This window comes from Osmerus eperlanus, chromosome 14, assembly GCF_963692335.1.
Source record: "Osmerus eperlanus chromosome 14, fOsmEpe2.1, whole genome shotgun sequence".
Classification (NCBI taxonomy): Eukaryota; Metazoa; Chordata; class Actinopteri; order Osmeriformes; family Osmeridae; genus Osmerus; species Osmerus eperlanus.
In genome coordinates this window covers 13,570,969-13,590,819 of record NC_085031.1, presented here as the reverse complement: position 1 = coordinate 13,590,819, position 19,851 = coordinate 13,570,969, and the positions used below count along the sequence as shown (strand labels likewise).

General features: G+C 48.0%; 1 protein-coding gene across 4 annotated transcripts in view; it reads right to left on the bottom strand.

The window, feature by feature from the left end:
• Positions 1 to 19,851, bottom strand: part of fbxw7 (F-box and WD repeat domain containing 7) — a 58,194-nt gene that overhangs the window by 21,787 nt on the left and 16,556 nt on the right. Inside the window, exon 1 of one of the 4 annotated variants that reach the window (XM_062477592.1) lies at positions 507 to 879. The exons of 2 other annotated variants lie outside the window; for them this stretch is intronic. In XM_062477592.1, the coding sequence (XP_062333576.1) occupies positions 507 to 545 (39 nt within the window). In that variant the 5' untranslated portion in view covers positions 546 to 879. Of the gene's footprint in view, positions 1 to 506; positions 880 to 19,851 lie in introns of those variants that run through there. One more of the 4 variants, XM_062477593.1, reaches the window with a different exon arrangement.

Sequence of the window (19,851 nt, the reverse complement as noted above, 5' to 3'; positions counted from 1 at the left end):
AAAGTATAATATCACTACAAAGCAAGCAAATATACTGATTTACTACACAAGGTGCAGATCCACTGATTCGGTTAACAGATATGGTGACTATAAAGACGTCGAGAACACGAACATGAAAGCGGTTCATTTCTTGTTCATTTGCAAATATTCCCGTAAAGATTATTAAAAATACATAAAAATAAAACATGACATTTATCACTCAATCTCAAATCTCTGTTCCGTACCCAGACCGGCAGGATAAGTAAGCAAAGCCAATGATATTAATGAATACAAGGTACACGGACTGTGACAGCCCACATTTCATCCGAGTTCGCATCAAGGCGGGTTATCCTCCGCAATGACTAGAATCATCTGATGTTACGGAAGAGCGTATTATGCAGCCATTGGGATAAAACATATTTTCCCGAGCGCTGAGTCAATATGTCAATCACTATAACAAAACTACAGCCGGATTTGCCGCGGATGACAGTGCATATTGACAACAGATGTATATAAATCCTACTTACTTTATAGAAAATCATCTTTAAAGTGCCGTAGAAGCCCATTGTGGTAATCCGATGTAGGTTTCTCTTTTCACAACGAAATGTTGAAGCCGAAATAATATCTTTGCGGGGTTAAAAGATCGCTCTGACAAGGCGAGGGCAGTGTACTCTCAGGTAGATCCGACACTATCTCCGATGTGGACATGCTCGGGCACGTCACCGGACGGGCGTGCGTGTAGTAGATTCCGGTAAAGGAAAGCTCCACCGTGTCACAGAGAATGAGGCTCAGTATCAATTCGATTCAACCGATTCTGAGAGCTCGCGCTACCGACGACCCCACAGGACTGCGGGTGGATGAGCAAGGGAGAGAGATGAGGGGGGGGGGGGGGGGGAAATGAGACGCAGCATTCGATAGAAAGAGGGGAGGAGTGGCGAGTAGAGACCGTGCCCTCTCCACTGCCTTTACAACACTGGCTTCTGCGCAGGAGTCAAATTACATCTTCCCCGGTGGCGAGGAGGCAAATGGTGCAGTCTGAGATTCAACAGTATGCGCAGCGCATCAATTATACGAGCGGGGAACGAATACACAGCAGACGGACAAGCAGGAGGGAATAGGGCGGATATTATGCTTTTTTTCCACAGCTTAAGCTGAACCGAAAGGACCCCCTCACTTGTTGCGGTCTGCGTAAGAAACCCCGCCCAAAATAACAGAACGTCCAAACCCCTCTTGTTCTATTCTCTCATCGGGCAGGTGTTCCTCTCAACTTGCTTTTCAAACGCTGTATAATTGTTCCGTGTACAGACGGAGGAAACGATATTAATGAAGCCAACAGTAAAATTCAGCGAATAGACTACAAGTGAACAATTGATTTTTTTTAACAGTTTAACAACGTAGTTCAGCCAGGACTCCAAATTGGAAAACGGCCGGCCATTATGCTCCGTTTGGCCGTGGTGCATAACATCTAGGACTACTTCAGGCGCACCTGGTCTGTACAAATAAATTGGATGGCATTCCTACTCCAATGTGGCAAACAATTATAAGCACCTTAGTTAACATAACTAGAGCCCAAGTGATGGCCAAACAACCGGGAAGGCTTTATTAGAAGCAAAGAGCTGCCAGTGAGAAGTAATTAGCAGCCCTCGAACCACATATTCAGTCCAAAAACAAACAAGAACTTGCGAATGAAAACCAATATTATGGTTTATGTTAATGCAGATATCTTCATATATGGGCCATTGTCTAAAACCCATTTTTAGCATTACTGTCACTCCTAAGGAAATAGCTGGGACTAAAGGGAATCTGGTAACCTGCCATTACAGGTAAGGAGCGCAGCTTGCCCTGTCTTATTCAAATAAGGTATTTTGTTTATTTTGATCTATTCAGACAAATGGGATCACAGGGATTTAGTATTACGCTCAGGAACAACCTGGCAATGAAAACAGTCTGCAAGGCTAGAATCCACCAAACATGTTGAGACTTCTCCTTCGAGGACAACGCAAGTCTTAAAGCTCATGTATCATGTCAACAAAGTCGCTCAAATAAATGGACTGTAGAAACATGGATGACTTTCTACATACCCTCACAGGCATCAGAGATGCATACTATGATATTGTCTATTGAAAATACTGTCAAACAGGCTTTTGTTCTTGAGGATGAGGTTTTGATTCACAATGTCATTCAGAGTGTGCCATACATTCACATCAGGACCTACTGGTGCAATGCCGGTTGGCGGTGAACGCAATCCTCGCAAGAACCCATGGCTCCATCATTTACTACAGCTCAACATAGTAGCGAACACGTTTATATATTTCAAATGTTTTCCTCGCAACCTGCTAATCTAAGCATCAACATTGATCACACGAGACACACGTCCTTGGGTCTTGAGCAATACACCCGGCAATTATCAACTTTATGCAGGTTCTCGAGATAATTGAGCTGCAGACGGATTCCTGCCTTTGTAGTTTGATTTTGTCGTATCAGTCTTCACTTCACAGCCTTTGCATGTGTCAGTCATGAGTCATCAACAAAAATAAGATTATGGAGGATGATAGAGCCCATATCTGTCAACACACACACACACACACACACACACACACTGTGGGTCATGTGCAGATAATTATAGAACATGTACAAACCAGTTCTGATCTGAAGGACAAACACACATTCACACTCGCAGGTGCACACACACACACACCCCCACCCCCACACAGGGCTTGTAATGTTTCATGTCAACCAATTTCTTGAAAGGGGTACAATTGGTGCCTCTGAAAGAGTTCACCTGCTCCCCGTGTATGGCGTTGCCGGAGAGGAAAGAGGGTGTGCAGGTGCAGGGGTTGCCAGATTGTCCGAAGCTTCTCTCCTCGCTTTCTCTCTTTTGTTGCCACAGCAACACCAAGCAAGGAGAGGGTGGGCGAGAGATGGGCTTTGAGACAGCCAAGTTTTAACTGTATTAGTGAGTTTCAGGGATGGGAACGGGGAGGGGGGTGGGACGGGGTCTTTTGAGAATCCTGCTCGCTTCCCACCAGCCCAACCTTTACACAGCACATTGGAATGCCTGGCATGCAGGAGGAGTTGTGGCACCCCTCCCTTTGAGGGGGGGGGGGGGGGGGGTGACCTCTCTGTCGTTCCCATTCTGCCGCACGCTAAAGCATTAGCAGGCCTCCTCCTGGCACTAACCGCCCTGCTTATCAACCCCCCCCCCCCCCCGTCACCCCCCACCAGCATCACTCCTCTCCTCAGCAGACAGACACTAGGCTTCTCAAAACAGGTGTCTCTGGGAGCAAACTCCTTTCAGACCCTTGCTTTTTTCCCCTTTTTTCCACCTCTCTTTCATTCTTGAGTGATGAGTAAAACCAGCCAGATCCGTGATGAATGGATCATTGTGTCGTAATATCTGGAACAGCAGATAAAGTGTAAAAGTACTATCTTGTAGCACTGTTGTACACATACCTGGGGGGCGAATGCAAATTCTGGCTTGCTCTATACAGTAAAGCTTCCCTACACAAATAGTAGGCAATGTGGGTTTATGGTTTTCTGAGCCAGACTTTCAGAATCATGTTTTGAGTTAAGCAATGGGAGTAAAGCATGCACACATGACAAGGAAGTAGAATTACCCCTTCAGATAATTCATACGAGAAGAAAGGGTAAAAAGTTTATGCTCTTAACCTTCTTCGGTAGGATTAGATGGATTTGAACATGGTGTGCTTTTCACGCGTAACAGATGTGGATAGGGACATGGGCCTCCTTAAGCAAATGTTTAACACGGGGGGCGCTGAACTTGAAGGGGACCAAATGCCTCGTGGGTAGTGGCGCATTGCTAAAAAGCCGGCATGTCATTGTGCGTCATTGTCCTCTCCGTGAGAGAGGCGGGGGGTCCGGGGGAAGCCCCCCCCTCTTCCCCATAGCGGGCCAGCTGGAGGTGGGGATCGAGGCACGGCCCTGGTTGGGGGACAGATGACTTGCTTGCGCCGGGGCCGGGTTTGATGAATTTAGACTCGATTGTGGCATTCCAAGGAGCGCGATAACGACATCATCTGCATGGGGCGTCATTAGCATAGCCTTTAGCCACGCATGCGACACTGACCCCAGGGCTGGGGGTTAGGTCCCACCAGGCAATGAAAGCGAGAAGCAGCATCGGCTCCTTGTTATATCTCCTGGCTCCATGGGAATATAAGACAGCGCCTTGGTAACATTTTACTGGCTTGTAAATTACAGGTTGGCTCTCAAACTCGACTTGTGTCGAAAACATGTCTGGCGTACTGTATGGTCTGGCATACTGCAAGGTCGAGGGAAATTTAAGAAAGTTCCAAAGACGACTGCAATGCTCTGAAATGTGTTGAAGTGAATACATTCCAAAACGAGAGGTTAATACAAAGTGTAGAAGCGAGTCCAGCCACCCTCCTCCACACACGGTCAAACCCATGGCACTAGGACCGGGTGATGTCGGGTGATAATAGCACAATAAATTACTGTGACTAAACTAATATGGAGGCTTTGTGTGTTGTTTATCACACAGCAAAATCTAAATTGAGCTATATATTTCTCAGCTGAAAGCTGGTGAAGGTCACACTTTATGATAACGCTCTGAGGCTATAGTACCCTTCTCCTGCCTGCTAAAAGGCAGTCAAGAAACAATGTCAATGAAATGAGAGTTAAATAAAGAAACATCTTACATGCATCTTATTAACATGCCACCCTATTGAGAGATACCCTAGTATCTCTCCCTAGAGAGATACCCTAGTATCTCACTAGCTGTAGCGTTAATGATTTTAACAGCAGTCAACTTCTAGGACTGAACTACTGGAGGAAGTGACAATGTCAAAGCGAAAGGGAGTTGCGTGTGTGGTAGTGCTCCTTCAGAGATATTGTACAAACCTTGTCCAAGAGCTGCTCTCTGGAAAGCCTGAATAAATCAGCTGACAGGAAGTGCTATGGATGGCTGAAATTAACCCATTGGCCTTATTGTTTACATTGCGGTTGTACAGAGAGGGGCACTTCTGCTGAGCAATGAAAGATTGGAATCTTTAAGGCCAAGTTGACCTTTGTTATCACAGGAAATTTGACAGATATTTTGAGATGGAGATGTTCTGCTTAAATGGAACAGGGGGAGGAGGGGGCAGTTTTTGTTACAGACAGATTATCAGGGAGACTGACGGGAAATCCTATTTGCGATAATTGTAAAGTTGATCTGGAAGTCCATCTCGAAGTCTGGAACTTTGAAAATCTGCTTTTCATTCAGCAACTCAGTTAAATCAGCTTTGGCATATTTATATTCACTCATTCATCTCATTCACAAACAAAGACATGAGACATGAGAGTTATGTAATTGAGAGACGCGAGCTGGGTTAAATGGGGTGTCTGTTTGGCTTAACAAACAGATAAAGATGAAACGCAGACCAGAAGTTGCAGCAGAGTTTTCTTTGTGTGTGTGTGTGTGTGTGTGTGTGTGTGTGGGGGGGGAGGTCATCTCTGATTGCTTGAGCTTGTGAGAAGGATCTGGGAGCATTTAAAGTGAAATCTTTAAAAACCTGTGCCACTTCCGACCCCATTACTAGCAGTTTACTTGCATTGTTCTCTACTTCTTATATACTTTCCGAGTCCATCTATCACATATTTTATATCCCCTGAAAGCCCTACGCAACCTCTGGGCTCCAATTTGCATACAGGGCTGTTCCAAGCCAATTGGATCAGGAGGAAATGGGCCCAGCCTCCCAGGGGAGCTCTTGCCCTCCTCTAATTGGATCAGAGGCCATGCTATTCAACCCAGACATCTGCAAGTGAAAGATAGGAAGCAGGAACCAAGCATCCACTGCACTTTGTTTGGGATAAACATTAGGGAGAAGCAGCGTGCATGCTGGCCATTTCCCCTCCTTCACCCAGACATTTACCTTACTTTTGAAGGGGCCATTTTCAAGAAGCTTAGCAGACTCGATGCAGGCACTGAGGCGTCGAAAATGTCATGGCACATGGCTACTGCTGAGGCTCTGGTAATTTCCTTATTATCCGGTTGCATCTATAATAAAGGATGACCTTCAACACAGAGTGGTGTGTGATGCACTTTCCAAACACGACTGGCTGTTTCAGAGTGAGGAACGTGTGGCCACTATGCATACGGGGCAGACAGCTTGTGTGCACACACACACACACACACACACTCACACACACACACACACACACACCTCCACCACCCACGCTTGCACTTTAGCAAAAGGACACCACTTTCCTGTAAAAATAGCTCCAAATTATAGGCCTGACGCTCTGCTAACAATGCCTTAATCTGCATTCTCATGTGCACTAGAGGGGGTGAGGAGAAATGAGCCAGAGGAAGATGCAGCCCAGAGATAGTATGTCTAAAAGTAATAAAAAAAACACAAAGTTTAAACGAAAAAACAACCTCCTTATCCACTCAAGAAGCTAAGTTGGAGCCACCCTAGCTAGATCATTTTCACCAGCTAGGAAGGAGCTATAACTCAGACGAGGGAGCTGAAGAGGAAGACAAGGGATCATTTGGGAGCAGAGAAGACGAAACATACGTAACCCCCCCCCCCCCCCCTTGCAGTTCTCCTTTTGAAGATTAAAGCCAGATGAATCACATCCACAGGTGAGCCTGAAGGATGAGCCAGTGTGGCAGGAATGCAGGTGGAACATGGGCGTCCTGCTGATCCAGAACTTGCGTCGGTTTTTCATGTGTGGAGCAGGAACTCGTTCGGTTGAGCCACGTTACAAAAATGTTTGGCTGTTGTTGCTGAATCTGACTAGACAAGCTAAGGCTCGGTCTCGGGCTCAATCAATTATATGTATGAACATCTACCATCGACAAAAGTCAGGCGAAGCAGCAACTTAAAGGTGAAGGTTAGAGGATGTGCTGAAGTGGAATAGCGTTGTGAACATTACAGACTGTATATGATAAACCAATTCACATTTTAACAGGCAAGACTGGTCCTGAAATCAATGGCAAATACATTTAAAGTGTGAATTACTTTAATTTATAGGGCTGGAGTCAGCCACTAAGAATGTTGCCATCAGTTGCTGTGTGTCTGTGTTCACGCAGATCCATAAAAGTTTGTCTTTTTGAAAGCAAGATGAAAGGATAAAAAATGGGTGCGTGTCTTTGGATTTGATAGCGGGAGTAATGTGACTGACGCAAGACAACAGCAATGCAGCCATAGCTTGGCGCTGGGCTACAGTGTGTACACTGTAGCCAGGTTGTGTCTGAAAACATACACCCGACACCGGAGGGAGGTTAACAAGAGTGTGTGTGTGCGCTGGTTAGTGTGTGTGTACATCACGTCTGTCTGGGGAGAGAAGGCCGGGGCATGTGTGTGTAAGCCTGTGCTATATACTGTGAGGCTAGGTTAGTATGGGTGAAAACAGCTTGTCTGTGTGTGTGTTTTGATGGTGGGGGGGTACAAGTACATTTTACATGAATGTTTTGTGGGTTGTAACGTACATTTTCAAGTTGCGGAATCATGTTGTCTTTCTGCGTGACTGGTTGAGTGGCACTGATGCGGAAATATGCTAGAGTAGACGAGACGGGGGACTGTCTCCTGGGAATACTCGTCTCTCATTGGTCCATCCCATTTGTCACACACACACCTTAAGCTGCAAAAGTGCTCTTCACCTCGACAGGTATTAGTAGTATCAGGTTGAATACAACTCTATAAAAGGTCTTCTACAGTCATACCTTCAAAAAATTCTGGAGAAAAAAAAGGAGATCTGCCAGATCTAACAATCTGCCTTTTGCCTCACCCACCCCACATCGCAGTCAGGTTGATCTCAGAGAGCAGGAAATATATGGAACTGTGTTCCCTTTGGCTCTAAACACTTCCCCTTTTATTAACTCTGATAATGGAATTCTAAACTGCAGTGCGGGAAGTTAAACTTATCAGAGGGGGCCTCGCTGGGCGCTCCTCGCTCCGCGCTGTGACGCTGCAGACGACCGTTTCATAAATTAAACACTTCACAAGCGCAAACAACTGCAAGTCAATTACATACAGGGGGAGGTGGGTGGGGAGTTGACACAACTGGTTGAGGCAAAAAGACCACCGCAAGGGGAGGAAGGGCAAACGTAGATAATGTTTGTTAAAAAGGGTATGTTAAAGCATCTTATGACCTGGTGTTGTAACATGTCACCTTCACAAAACATGTTTGAGCCTGCAGTGAAGGTCTGTACTACGCCGAGAAAATGTTTTGAATCTTCCAGAGGTTTAGCTAGACTATGACGCACTGGTTGAGAAGACCATAGATAAAGTTTTTATAAAAAAAAGTGACAGCTAATGCATGACGAGATCAGGGGTGTTCTTCGGGGAGAGCACAAATGAGACCGTAATGGAATATGGAAGCACTCCTCTCTGTGCCGCTGTCAGCTGGGTGGAACAGCAGTTAGAGAGGTGCCTCCTGGGATTTGGAGTGTTAGTTGTGATAGTGGGGGTCAAAAGTCCTAACCGTTTTATTTCAGGGGGGAGAGGAGCAGTGAAACCTCCGGTACGCACGCAAACGCACACACGTGTGTTGGTAGAAAGCAAGGACAAAGAAGGGTGAATAAGAAGGGTCAGTGAGTGAAAGAACATCATTTCCATGAAGGTTTATTCACTGCGTGGCTTGGATGCAAAGCATTGGAGATAACTGATTGGCTCACAAGAACATAACATTTCAAATGAACACTTTTCTAAAATATACATTATTTTGTGAAATAGATGCTGATAGAGTAAGAAGAGAAACTGTTACATAATACATTATTCCCCATCTCCAACAGTCTCTTTCAAGTCTACAAGTATTGAGAAGAGTAGATAATCCTTACTTCTTTGTTTTCCTTGGTAACAAGAGATGTTCATGTAGCTCATTCATTTTTTATTTATTTTGGGGGCTTATGTAGGGACACTGGTAGGACATTTTTCTAATTAAAACCGCAAAGATAACTCCTTAAAAAACACTACCGTTATCTGAGTAAGGCTTTGCCAAACAGCAGAACTTCAGAACCATCAGTTTTTTCCCATCACCGTGACTCGACGCAGTGGGACAAGTGTCTGCAAGGATACTTCTTGGCTCTTCAGAAAATTAAAATAGATTTTTGAGTCTCTTTAAAAACTGGAAACTAGAAAAAGTTTTGAGTTGTAGAAAATCATTAGGGATAAGGGTTGGGAGGTATGTGTGTGGGGGTGTGTTGGTAGCGGTGGGCAAGCAAGTTTTTGGGGGGGGGGGGATTATAATGATAATCTTGTATTGTGCAGCGTGGCACCGTACCCATCACTTATACATGTGGGAGGGTTGTGGTTGCAGACAGAAAGTGAAGTGCTCATGTATTCTTAAAGAGCCCAGACGGGCTGTTGAGTCACCTCACCCGTCTAAACGGGCGTCCGGAGGGAGTGGCGGTCATGTATCCGTGTTAGCACGCATGGTTTAACAGCAACACTACCGCCGCCCCCTCCTCCGTGTTCCCTTCGCCGTCCGCCTGCTAGCTCACGGAACTCCTGTACGCTGCCCACACACTGCTCCCCAGAACAAGCGCCTGAGCCGGGCTTGTTGTCGGGATACCCTCCTACTCACTCCATCTTGCGTTTTCAACAGGATGGAGAAAAAACGATGGTAAGAGGGCAATTCACATCTTTACGAGGTAAAAAGCCCCTTGGCATTAGAACCAAGATGTTGAGTTCACTTTCCTTCGTTCTTCTTTATACATGTGTGTGCAACATCCTTTTTTCCATATGCATTTTCCACTGTGTTCCACTCAACAACCAGCACCAGTAACTGTGGAAGCACCAAGCCTGCCTACTGTACTGTAAGACAAACTGAACAAGAACAACTATTGGGCATCTAGTTTGGAAAGAGTGCTGGCAACTATCCTGTTCCATAGATGAGCTGGCCATTAAGTCACCTGTTCTACAGAAGAAAATATTTTTTTCTACTCTGCTGAAGCCATTCAATGTAACTGGCAACCTAAAAAAGAACTAAACAAAATCGAATGTATTCACTGCATTGACTAAAAGCAAAATTTAGAATACCACCTTGTATTTGACAGCTACAGCTAAAAAAGTTAAATATTCAGTAGGATGAAAACATCCAATTTGATTTAGCAGGAACCGAACAGTCAAAACCAAATGAATTCCAACTGCAACTAGACCTGTTCAAAGCCAGTCTACACTGTCGACTCTTCAGCCACTCGAGACAGGAGACGGGCATGGCAGCACGTTGCTCTCCTGTGATCAGAAGAAGCACAGGATACAGCGAGGTGTGAGGCGTCGGCCATGACGACCAGTCACCCAGTATCTCCTCACAGCCTCACAAGTGAAGTCAGAACATGTCACGTCACGTCTGTGAGTTTGAACACAGCTTGATGGGGTGCTGACCTGTTCTACCCTCCTAGGTGCTGTCTATCTGTAGCAAGGCAAGTTCTGGGATGCCGTTGATTCAAAAGACATCACTCGTCTTGACTTAACTCGTCTCTTATGTTCCTACCCATTGCAAGGTGAGTCTGCAAACCAGATTGAAAAGGCTTTGTATGTGACGACAAAAGCTACTTTTCTGAGAACAACCCCCGTTTCAGAACACAGTGTCCTTCAGAAAAATGCTGAGCATGCACTGTAACAGTACACAGCTCCAAAACAACAATAAAAAAATCAGTGATCCGGCATTGAGGCAGGTCGGTGGACCCGATCCGAAACACTCTAAAAATAAAGCCTTTTTAAAGCTTTCTAATGACACTCTGTGTCACAGTGTATTTGCATCATGGCGGGGAGGCTGGGTATCTGCTGGGAGGCCTTCTGTGTAGCAATCTCTCCTCGCTAAAAACGAAAGCACTTGCACTGTGGAGAGAGCTTTATGTAGCAGTAGCACTTTGGCCTTCTGGCCCCATGGTTCACGCAATCAGGGGGACACCAAGCTGGGAAGTGACCTCAGGGTAGTTTTAGCAGTGACCTACAGGAAAAGAGCACAGAACCGGTTCCAGTGACCCTTTCAACTCTTCAACTCTGCCCTATGCATACCTGTTATCCACAGGGATTCTGTGGAATGTTGAGATCCGAAGAGGCAGATTCAGTCAACTTCGGAGACCTCATCGCTGCTGCCATGTTATTTTTATTTTATTTTTGGCATGTGCGGCACAAAAACAAGAACATTTGTGGCTTAGATAAATCACAGATTGATGCTTTCAATCTATTGTTGCAAAAACGCTGCCCTTTATACAAAGCACACGTTTTCCATTGAGCAGGAAAGATGTGATACAGATGTCTAAACACATCTGTTGAAATTTGCCTCAGCTTACATATAGTTCTGACAGATAGAGCCACCTACTTTTCGAACCCCCCCCCCCCCCCCACCAACTCCCTTTGCAGACAGGAAGTAGAACATCACTTGGCGCCGTGCGAGTCAGCTGGCCACTCTCCTCAGAACAAGAGCAACAGAGTGAAGGAACATGGGAAAAGAGGTTGGAATAGCCTTCCCAAAAATAGACATTCCTCTGCAGACTGAGTGTCTTGTCCTCACACCGCGGTAGCGGTCAATTTTCTGGAGGATTTAGTGGTTTTTCCACCAGGGAGAGGTTCTGCCTTCTTATTGAATGGGGGGGGGGGGCAGCATTTCAAGGCCAGTGGAACAGAGCCTGGGGGGAGGAGGGTGTGGGGAGTCCTTTTCAAGTTAGGAAAAAGTAGGAAACACTGAAATGACTTCAAAGGCTGGAGGTCCATCTCACAACTATGTGGCAGACCTTCAATTCTTTCTCCTCCTGCTCTCTTATTTAACTCCTTCTTCCTCTCATCCGACCCAGGGGGCTTCAGTCCTTGAGAGGGGCGTTGACACCCCTGCCTGTGTGTGCACTGCAGGATCCACCCTCTGCTGATTGACAAAGCTGCTGAACTACTGGGGGTGGAGGGGGGGGGCTGTGATCCTTCTAAATCACATCAGCACATTCAAAGAAGCCCAGCCTTTTTTTTTCTTTTGCACATTCATTTAACGCTCCGTTCAGCGATCAATACTCCCGCCAGGTCTGAGGGCTTGCATACATACTAGTCTGGCTCATCTCCGCCTTCCTTATCGCGCTGGAGGCTAAGCTCCGGCTTGGCAACAGACTTGACCTCAGGTGTCCTGGGGATGACCTTTTCATGTCACAACGGTGGGCCAACAATGAGTGCCATGTGCCTAATGGCCTTTGCCCCAGAGTCCATCTGCCATGGATGCTGCCGTGCTTAAGGTGAGGTCTGTGAGGGGCGGAGGGGAACAGACCCACGCTCTGGTGAGGTCTGTGAGGGGCGGAGGGGAACAGACCCACGCTCTGGTGAGGTCTGTGAGGGGCGGAGGGGAACAGACCCACGCTCTGGTGAGGTCTGTGAGGGGCGGAGGGGAACAGACCCACGCTCTAGTGAGGTCTGTGAGGGGCGGAGGGGAACAGACCCACGCTCTGGTGAGGCCTGTGAGGGGCGGAGGGGAACAGACCCACGCTCTAGTGAGGTCTGTGAGGGGCGGAGGGGAACAGACCCACGCTCTGGTGAGGCCTGTGAGGGGCGGAGGGGAACAGACCCACGCTCTAGTGAGGTCTGTGAGGGGCGGAGGGGAACAGACCCACGCTCTGGTGAGGTCTGTGAGGGGCGGAGGGGAACAGACCCACGCTCTAGTGAGGTCTGTGAGGGGCGGAGGGGAACAGACCCACGCTCTGGTGAGGTCTGTGAGGGGCGGAGGGGAACAGACCCACGCTCTGGTGAGGTCTGTGAGGGGCGGAGGGGAACAGACCCACGCTCTGGTGAGGTCTGTGAGGGGCGGAGGGGAACAGACCCACGCTCTCGGAGCTCTGGTCTCCCTACCTCTGGACAGCTGTATGGTAATGAGAGGCAGAAGGAGCCGGGACTAGCGGCGCAGTCGCAAGGACCGCCCGGCAACGCTGGAACAAGGACCCCCTTCTCAGTGACCAGCCACAGGCATGAACTTGGCAGATTAGCCATTCAGGAAACAAATAAGGCCCAGGACAGACTCTCTCCCCCACCACCACCACCACAAATGAACAAAAACAACCTCTGCGCTCATAGCCAGGGACAAGAGAGCGCCTGGAAAGAACCAGCTTTTTCTTCTTCTCCAAAAGCCTTTTGTACCGGAGGAGAGAAACCCCCTCTGCCTGCCACCATGTTGCCGGTCCCTCCTCCCCCCCCCTCCCTCCCCCCCTCCCCCCCTCCCTCCCTCCCTCCCTCCCTCCCTCCCTCCCTCCTCCTCTTCCTCTCCAAGACATGGAACATGCTCTGGGTGTGCAGGGGCCCGGGGAAGCAGAAAACATCTTCATTGACTTCATTTAGGGAATCAAGCTTCATCGGTTTGGAAGGGGTGGTGGTGGGAGACACCGTCTAGCTGAGCAGGAATCAGAGTCGCCCTCAGGTTACCAGGAGGTGCTGAGGGAGGAGACGCCCCTACCCGCCCCCCCCCCCCCCCCCCCCCCCCCCGGTGCCTGCCATGCAGGGGGCCCTCATCGCTGGGCTGTGTATGTGTGGAGCGTCTGGTCTGATCCTGACGAGCCTGTGATGGGGTGATGCCGGGGTGGGCCGGGCCCTGACGCTCAGCCTTCCTTCATCTGTTAACGGTTGCTTAGCAACACGCCGAGGTCTGGCTGGCCTCCGGACCGCGGGGAGCTGCCTCTGGCCGCAGCCAGGGATGAGGGGGGCTCTTGTTTGCAGTCAGAAACAGCCCCAGTCTTGGCAAGGGACTCCAGTCTCGCCATTCAGAAATGAATTCTGGGGGGGGGCGGGTGCAGTGTGGGGCTGGGGGGTGTTCAGTAATGAAGTCCTCCTTTGCAGTGTATCACTTTATTATCAGGGACCGTGTCATACAGTAGAACAAACAGACACTGGTTACTTTGGCACCAAAAAATGGACGGGTGTGAAAAAACTGGGGAGACCCAAACGCATCAAACTCTGTGTGTGTGTGTACATACACAATCCACACTTTTGTCATGGAATGCCTGTTTCAGTCTCTATGCCATTTCACGCTGTCACGCATTGGGCGCAATAGTTTGAGCAACAGCCAATCCTGAAAGTTTCTTTTTTTTCTTCTCTCTTGTTGTCCTTCCTTCCTCTGTCATGGGCCTGCCATCTGTCTGTGACTTAATCTAGTAATAATGTAGGTTCATTATTATGCGGGAGAGGAACGTGTACAACAATTGAACCTCTACCAAGCACCAGACAATCTCTGGCGTGACCTCTTCCCCTGCTCAAAATGCATTTTGCCCACAAGACAGGATGCAGATAGGAAATCGTCACGGATACGAGTGCGCTGAACACATGGACTATGCATCAAAGAGATCTATAGGACAGCGGGGGGTTACTGCTTATGCATGAGGAGGGGTTCTCCATGGGGCTGACACACCACTGGGTGAAGGATGGGGGTTGACACCAAGTTGAGGGGAGAGGCCAGGAGGAAAGGGGGAAGGGGGAGTGTCCTCGTTACGAAGGAGACACAAGCGAGCCGCTGTCAGCCCCCCCAGAACAAGGAGCGTTTTGTAGAAAGACATTCTGGGATGGAAGAGTGCGGGGAGGTCGGGCCTCATCAACACCCCCCCCCCCCCCTCATTCCACGCCAGCAAGTCCCTGACACCTGGCCATCTCTCCTCTCCAGAGCGCTGCAGCAAGTACGCACCAGCCGGAGGAAACAATGGCGTTTTGCGGAAGAAAAAAATATATATATAATTGTGGCTGTGTTTACGCTCATTAAAGTCGGAACAGTTGAGGTTGATTTGGACCATTTTGGGCCATCAGCTATTCTTGCTCATTTACCACAGAAATAAAATGTGCTGACAAACCAAAAAAGTTTAAGTAAAGTGCTTTTGTGATAGGGGATAGCTTTAAGCTAAGATTTGCCTCGACTCTGGTGTCTAATGAGTATTAGAGGGAAGAAAGTCTTATATGAGGGGGATGTCAAAAGGTTCTCGGAGGCCGGAACAATCCCTCTGCCTTTTTGGAGATGAGCTGCAAACTCTCTCGAGGACCTGCGGAAGCCCCGCTTTTAATTAAAACGCACACCCTAATCTTCGAAGCTCTGAGCAAAAGCTTTCATGCACCAAACTCCCCACAGAAGTCCCACATATTAATTAGTCTCTCTTCTAATCACTTCAAGGGGGGTTTCTTTATTTTAGTTCCCAGATGACCCATTGACGATGTGCACACCTTCAATCCTCGCCACAGCCTCACTTTCACAGTACAATTTCTCTGTATTTCTCACAACCAGCTCCCATAGGTTCCCTTTTCCCTAAGGGATATGTTACACCCTTGTACAGATGGAGGGATTTACATTTTTAGCATAATTTTACTATAATATTCTCTGATTCTCCAACAGAGAAAGCAAACTAGTAGAAAGATATGGAGTACTCTAGTTGGGTTTCAAGAGCATTCCCACTCACACAAAGACAGCAAATGTTTTATTCATAAATCAGGCCCAACATCTCCGACGTCAGTGAAGTGCTGCAAAACGGACTGATGGAGAACAGGGGAGGAGCCTGTATTCACATCTTCTATGGATGAAGAAACACAATAACTTGAGGATCTGCATCTAAGCGTAGCTGCACTGAGGTGCGCACGCCTCTCTTTACGACTTGCCTCGTTCACCTGCCGCAGTCGTTCAAAGAAAAAGTTAAAGAGAGAGGACTTCTCGCACACACGCGCATAGTTGAATAGAAGTCTTTATTGCTCAAGGTCTGGTTGGGTCTGTTAGTGTGTGAATGCAGGCTTTGAGTGCTTCCTGTTTACAGCTGCCACCTGAGGATGTCTCTGGCAGGAAACCAAGACAGACTACCTCCCCGAGACTACCGGCTGGGGAATATGTTCAGGAGAGGGCTGCTGTCTGCCATAAGGCAACCCAAAGCAAGAACAAGAGGAGAAGAGGTTTCTATTCAAAAGGACTGTGGGTTGAATGTGTTGTGTCATAGGAAGGGGTGAGAGTGGGCCGCTGTAAACAACAGGGAAGGGTTGTACTAGGAAGGGGGTCTACAATGTAAACAACACTATGTGCAATACATACTGGTGCAGGCTGAGTGCCTCTGCATTAAGCCGGTAACATACACCTACCCAGGAGAGGAACGTTCTGAACATACACTATACTTCAAGTCATGATCCGCTATTTGCATTTCTGCAGTCAGGCTAATTGTGATAGTGCACCTCTCGTTCTCGAGAAGCGGTTAGCGAAAATTAATGGGGCTACGTAGTGCTGCTGTACTAGTTATGGATGGTGCCTTTCAGTGGGATACACTTGCTGCAGGTAAAGGCTTTAAGTGGGATACACTACACACCACTGCTTCAGTGAAAGTCTCTCAGGTTTCCCCTAATATAGCACATTGCCTACACTGGTGACCTGGGGGAACAGAAGCTGACTCTGCAGGGGTGTTCGACATCTGGCTTCTCAGAGCGGGGGGATGTGGGGGCGGGGGGACGGGTACCACAAGGCTCTCAGTCGGCCCCCCGGGGTCCCACTCTCCCACACTCATCACAAATTAAAGAGGCCAGTCGGCCCATTTCAGCACTTTCTCCTCCTCAATGCTGCTGCTGCCGTAAGGATGAGCGTTAAGAGACCCAGAGAGATGGTGCGAGCGCCTCCGCGCAAACAGAGGGCAGTCAGAGCCTCCACTGACTCCACGTTGATCCAGGACCACTCGGTCTCCACTGACTCTTCATCCTCCAATCAGAGCAAAGCGACCCACGAGCCCTCAGACGTCAAGAATCCTCTAGAAAACGATCCGCGGTGCAGTCGGCCCTCCCTTTGTTTACATCTTCTAGGTAATCCTCTGCGAGGGGAAAGGAAGGAAAGCAGGCCAAATCACACTAGGGTTTTAAATTCCCAAATGGCCCAAGTCTGATTTCCAGACTTATCCGACTCATTAGCAGCTGCTTGGTCACAGTCCAGGAAGCTTTGGATGGTACCCTTGCCGTGAGGCACCGTCCCAACAGCATGGGCCAGTTTCAAACCCCCCCCCCCCCTGCTATGCACGCCAACAGAGAAGGACCTACAGCGAACAACCACAGCCCTGCCATCAAGGGGGAGGATAGTCAGCGAAGATTACAGAAGAATGCAGCGTGTTCAAAAATGTAAAACCCAGTAGTTCTTAACTAGCTTAGAGTTTCCAAATCTGACCGAAAAATGACGGAAATAGGTGGGTTCAGACTCAGAAGAGCAACTTTCCTCAAAAAAGTTGAACCCCCTAAAATGGTTGCCGTATTTCACTAGGGTAATGGTAAATAAGTGGGAGGCTTAATGAAGGGAGTAATGAGGCCTGGCTAATCACATCAGATCTCCTTCTAACTGGGAGGCCTGCTGATGCTGCCCTTGCCAGGGACGGGAGGAAGCTGGCAAATCAAATGTAGCCATGGAATCCCCCGTGTTGCCATCCATCACGCTAATGCAATACAGCGGGCTCATGACAGCCCTGTGTCGTATAATACCTCGTATTCATAACAATGCTAACTGCCCCCAGGCTATTTAAGGCTGGGAAAGATGGGAGGAGAGTGGGGACGACACCAGCTGCAGTGGGGAGATCCACCTGGTCTGTGTGGACACCGTGTGTTTGTGTGAGGCGAGCGAGCCGTCATCGATTTTCCATTTTGTATTAGTAAATTAATCCCTACAACGTGCTTCCTTAATCCTCAGTGGAGGAGAAGATATTGATCCCTGGGTTATATTGCCTTAAGGAGGCCCCCTACATCGCTTATCAAAATCCAGGTTCTATGGGGAATACAATTGCAGCTAAATATTCAATTCTGGCAAATGCAAAACAAACACCGCTAAACTGATTGGGGGCCTGGGGAGAAATTGCAGTCAAAAGTCAATAGCTGTGACCTTGCGTTTTGTTTGGGTTAATCTAAAACTATGTCACGGTTGACCGAAGGTTTCTGTCTGAACTGTCTATTGTACGAGATGGCGTTCTCCATTCCTTTAGAAATAAACACATTCTGAACACACTGGGGTTTGTGGGTACAGTAGTTTTGCCGTGGCTGTGGGAACTCTTGGAAAACTACACATCTTATCTCTCTCTCGTCTCTCTCTCTGTGCGTGTCTCTCTCTCTCTCTGCATCTCTCTCTCTCTTTCTGCATCTTCTCCAATTCAGTAAAGGTAACATCCTCAAATCTGAGGGAAATCCATGTTTTAAGGAGGGGGGAGGAGGGGGATGGTTGCAAAGGGCAACTGAGCGAGCTGCCAATTTCAGGGAGAGAATGGGAGAAGAATAATGAAGGTCGGCCTTGCAGCTAATTAAATATTACTGCTGTGGGTTACCAAACGCAGATGCTGAGCTGCAACAGCACTCTCACAGTAACTCAGGTTGAAATTACGCAGTAACTAGCTGGACGTAAGACTCCCGTTGACACAATGGGAGGGGCCTGTCCAATTTCTTTTTTTAGGTTTAGATTGTTCAGTGTCCATCTGTTCCATTGTATTTCCAGAATTCTACTGGTCAACACGACATACAAGTTATAATTACGACCATTAAATGGAAATATCTTTGATATTTTACAGGATCCGGCACTATGTTTATTTTCACTGCAAAACTTGTAAAAGTAAGCAATGGTTTAAGCGAAAACAGATGGACAATGTTAGTGGGTGGTACGGAGTTACAAAGTGTTGAACAATGTGGTAGAAGTTGCATGGCGGGCTACGTATGAGGAAAAAAAGACAAAAGAAATAAACTGTGAACGAGGAGTGTGGTATTGTGGCAAATTTACGGGAGGGGGGTACACTGCGCCGACAATGAAACGGTTTTAGTTTGCCTCTCCTCTTCTTCGAATTCCATTGACAGGTTGAGGGAGTGCTCTTAGACCGTGATACAACTCCAGGGAACATGAGCCCGTTTGAAGCGCGGCTACAGACACCTGGTTCTCATTGGTATTCCTCTGTTCCTCTCCCTCACCTCGGAAATCTCTCTCCCCCCTAACAATCCCCCCAAACCCGATGTGTGTGAGCGTGTGTGCGCACCATAAGATCGCGCTAAAGACGCCGTCAGAAGGACACGGGGAAGTGTGTGTGCCGTGTGCTCTTTCCATGGAGGAGACGGCGTCTCTCCCGAGGCCGCGGCTGAAAGGGGCAGGAACAGTGGAGGGGAAAAGCAATCACGGCTCCCCTGAATGTCTGGCACACCGGGGTGGTTTGATGGGAGCTGTGGGGTGCCAGTGTGGGATTGCTTGCAGGTCGAAATGCATGCTGAAACCCGGGACACGATGGGGCGCTATGAGGGTTCTCTCTGGGGGGTGAGAGAGTCACTGCTCTTGCACAGTTCCGCGCCAATCTCAAAAACGTCAAGACCCCCTTTGGAAACCTTGGACAGGAACTTCACAGTTCAACCTTTGAACTCTAGAAGCACCCCGTGAAAGTTACAGTCTGACCTGTCTGACCTAGAGAGCCGACCATCAGTGTGGTATTGATTGCGGTCGGTTTTGCTGTTGTTCATCATTGATGATAATCCCTCATACGGGGTTTGTCAGGTGCCAAGCCCAGTTACTACAGAGAAAGATATGCCTCTAATGGCAGGGTGAGTAGATGTTAAGTACACCTACCAGCTCTCTCTGGGGCGGGCCAGTACAGTACCACTCTCCTGGCTTTATTAAAGATCTGCTATTAATAGCAACTGTCTTTGACATCTCGAAAGTGCATTTGACCTCAATGAAAAGATGCGTGGGTGCACACACACACACGTACACCCATGTACTCCAGTCTTCCCAGATTTATGCCCGTCTAATTCCTTAGCTAAATATTAAACAAACAGCTTGATTTCCACATGCTACAACACAAATTAAACTGTCTTATTGATCTGGGGCGAAGATCAATATAAACTACAGAGCCATGACCACAGTCTTATGACCACAGTCCTCCTCCCCCCCCCCCCTAACCTCGTAAAAAGAGCAATCTAATTGACGCAAGAT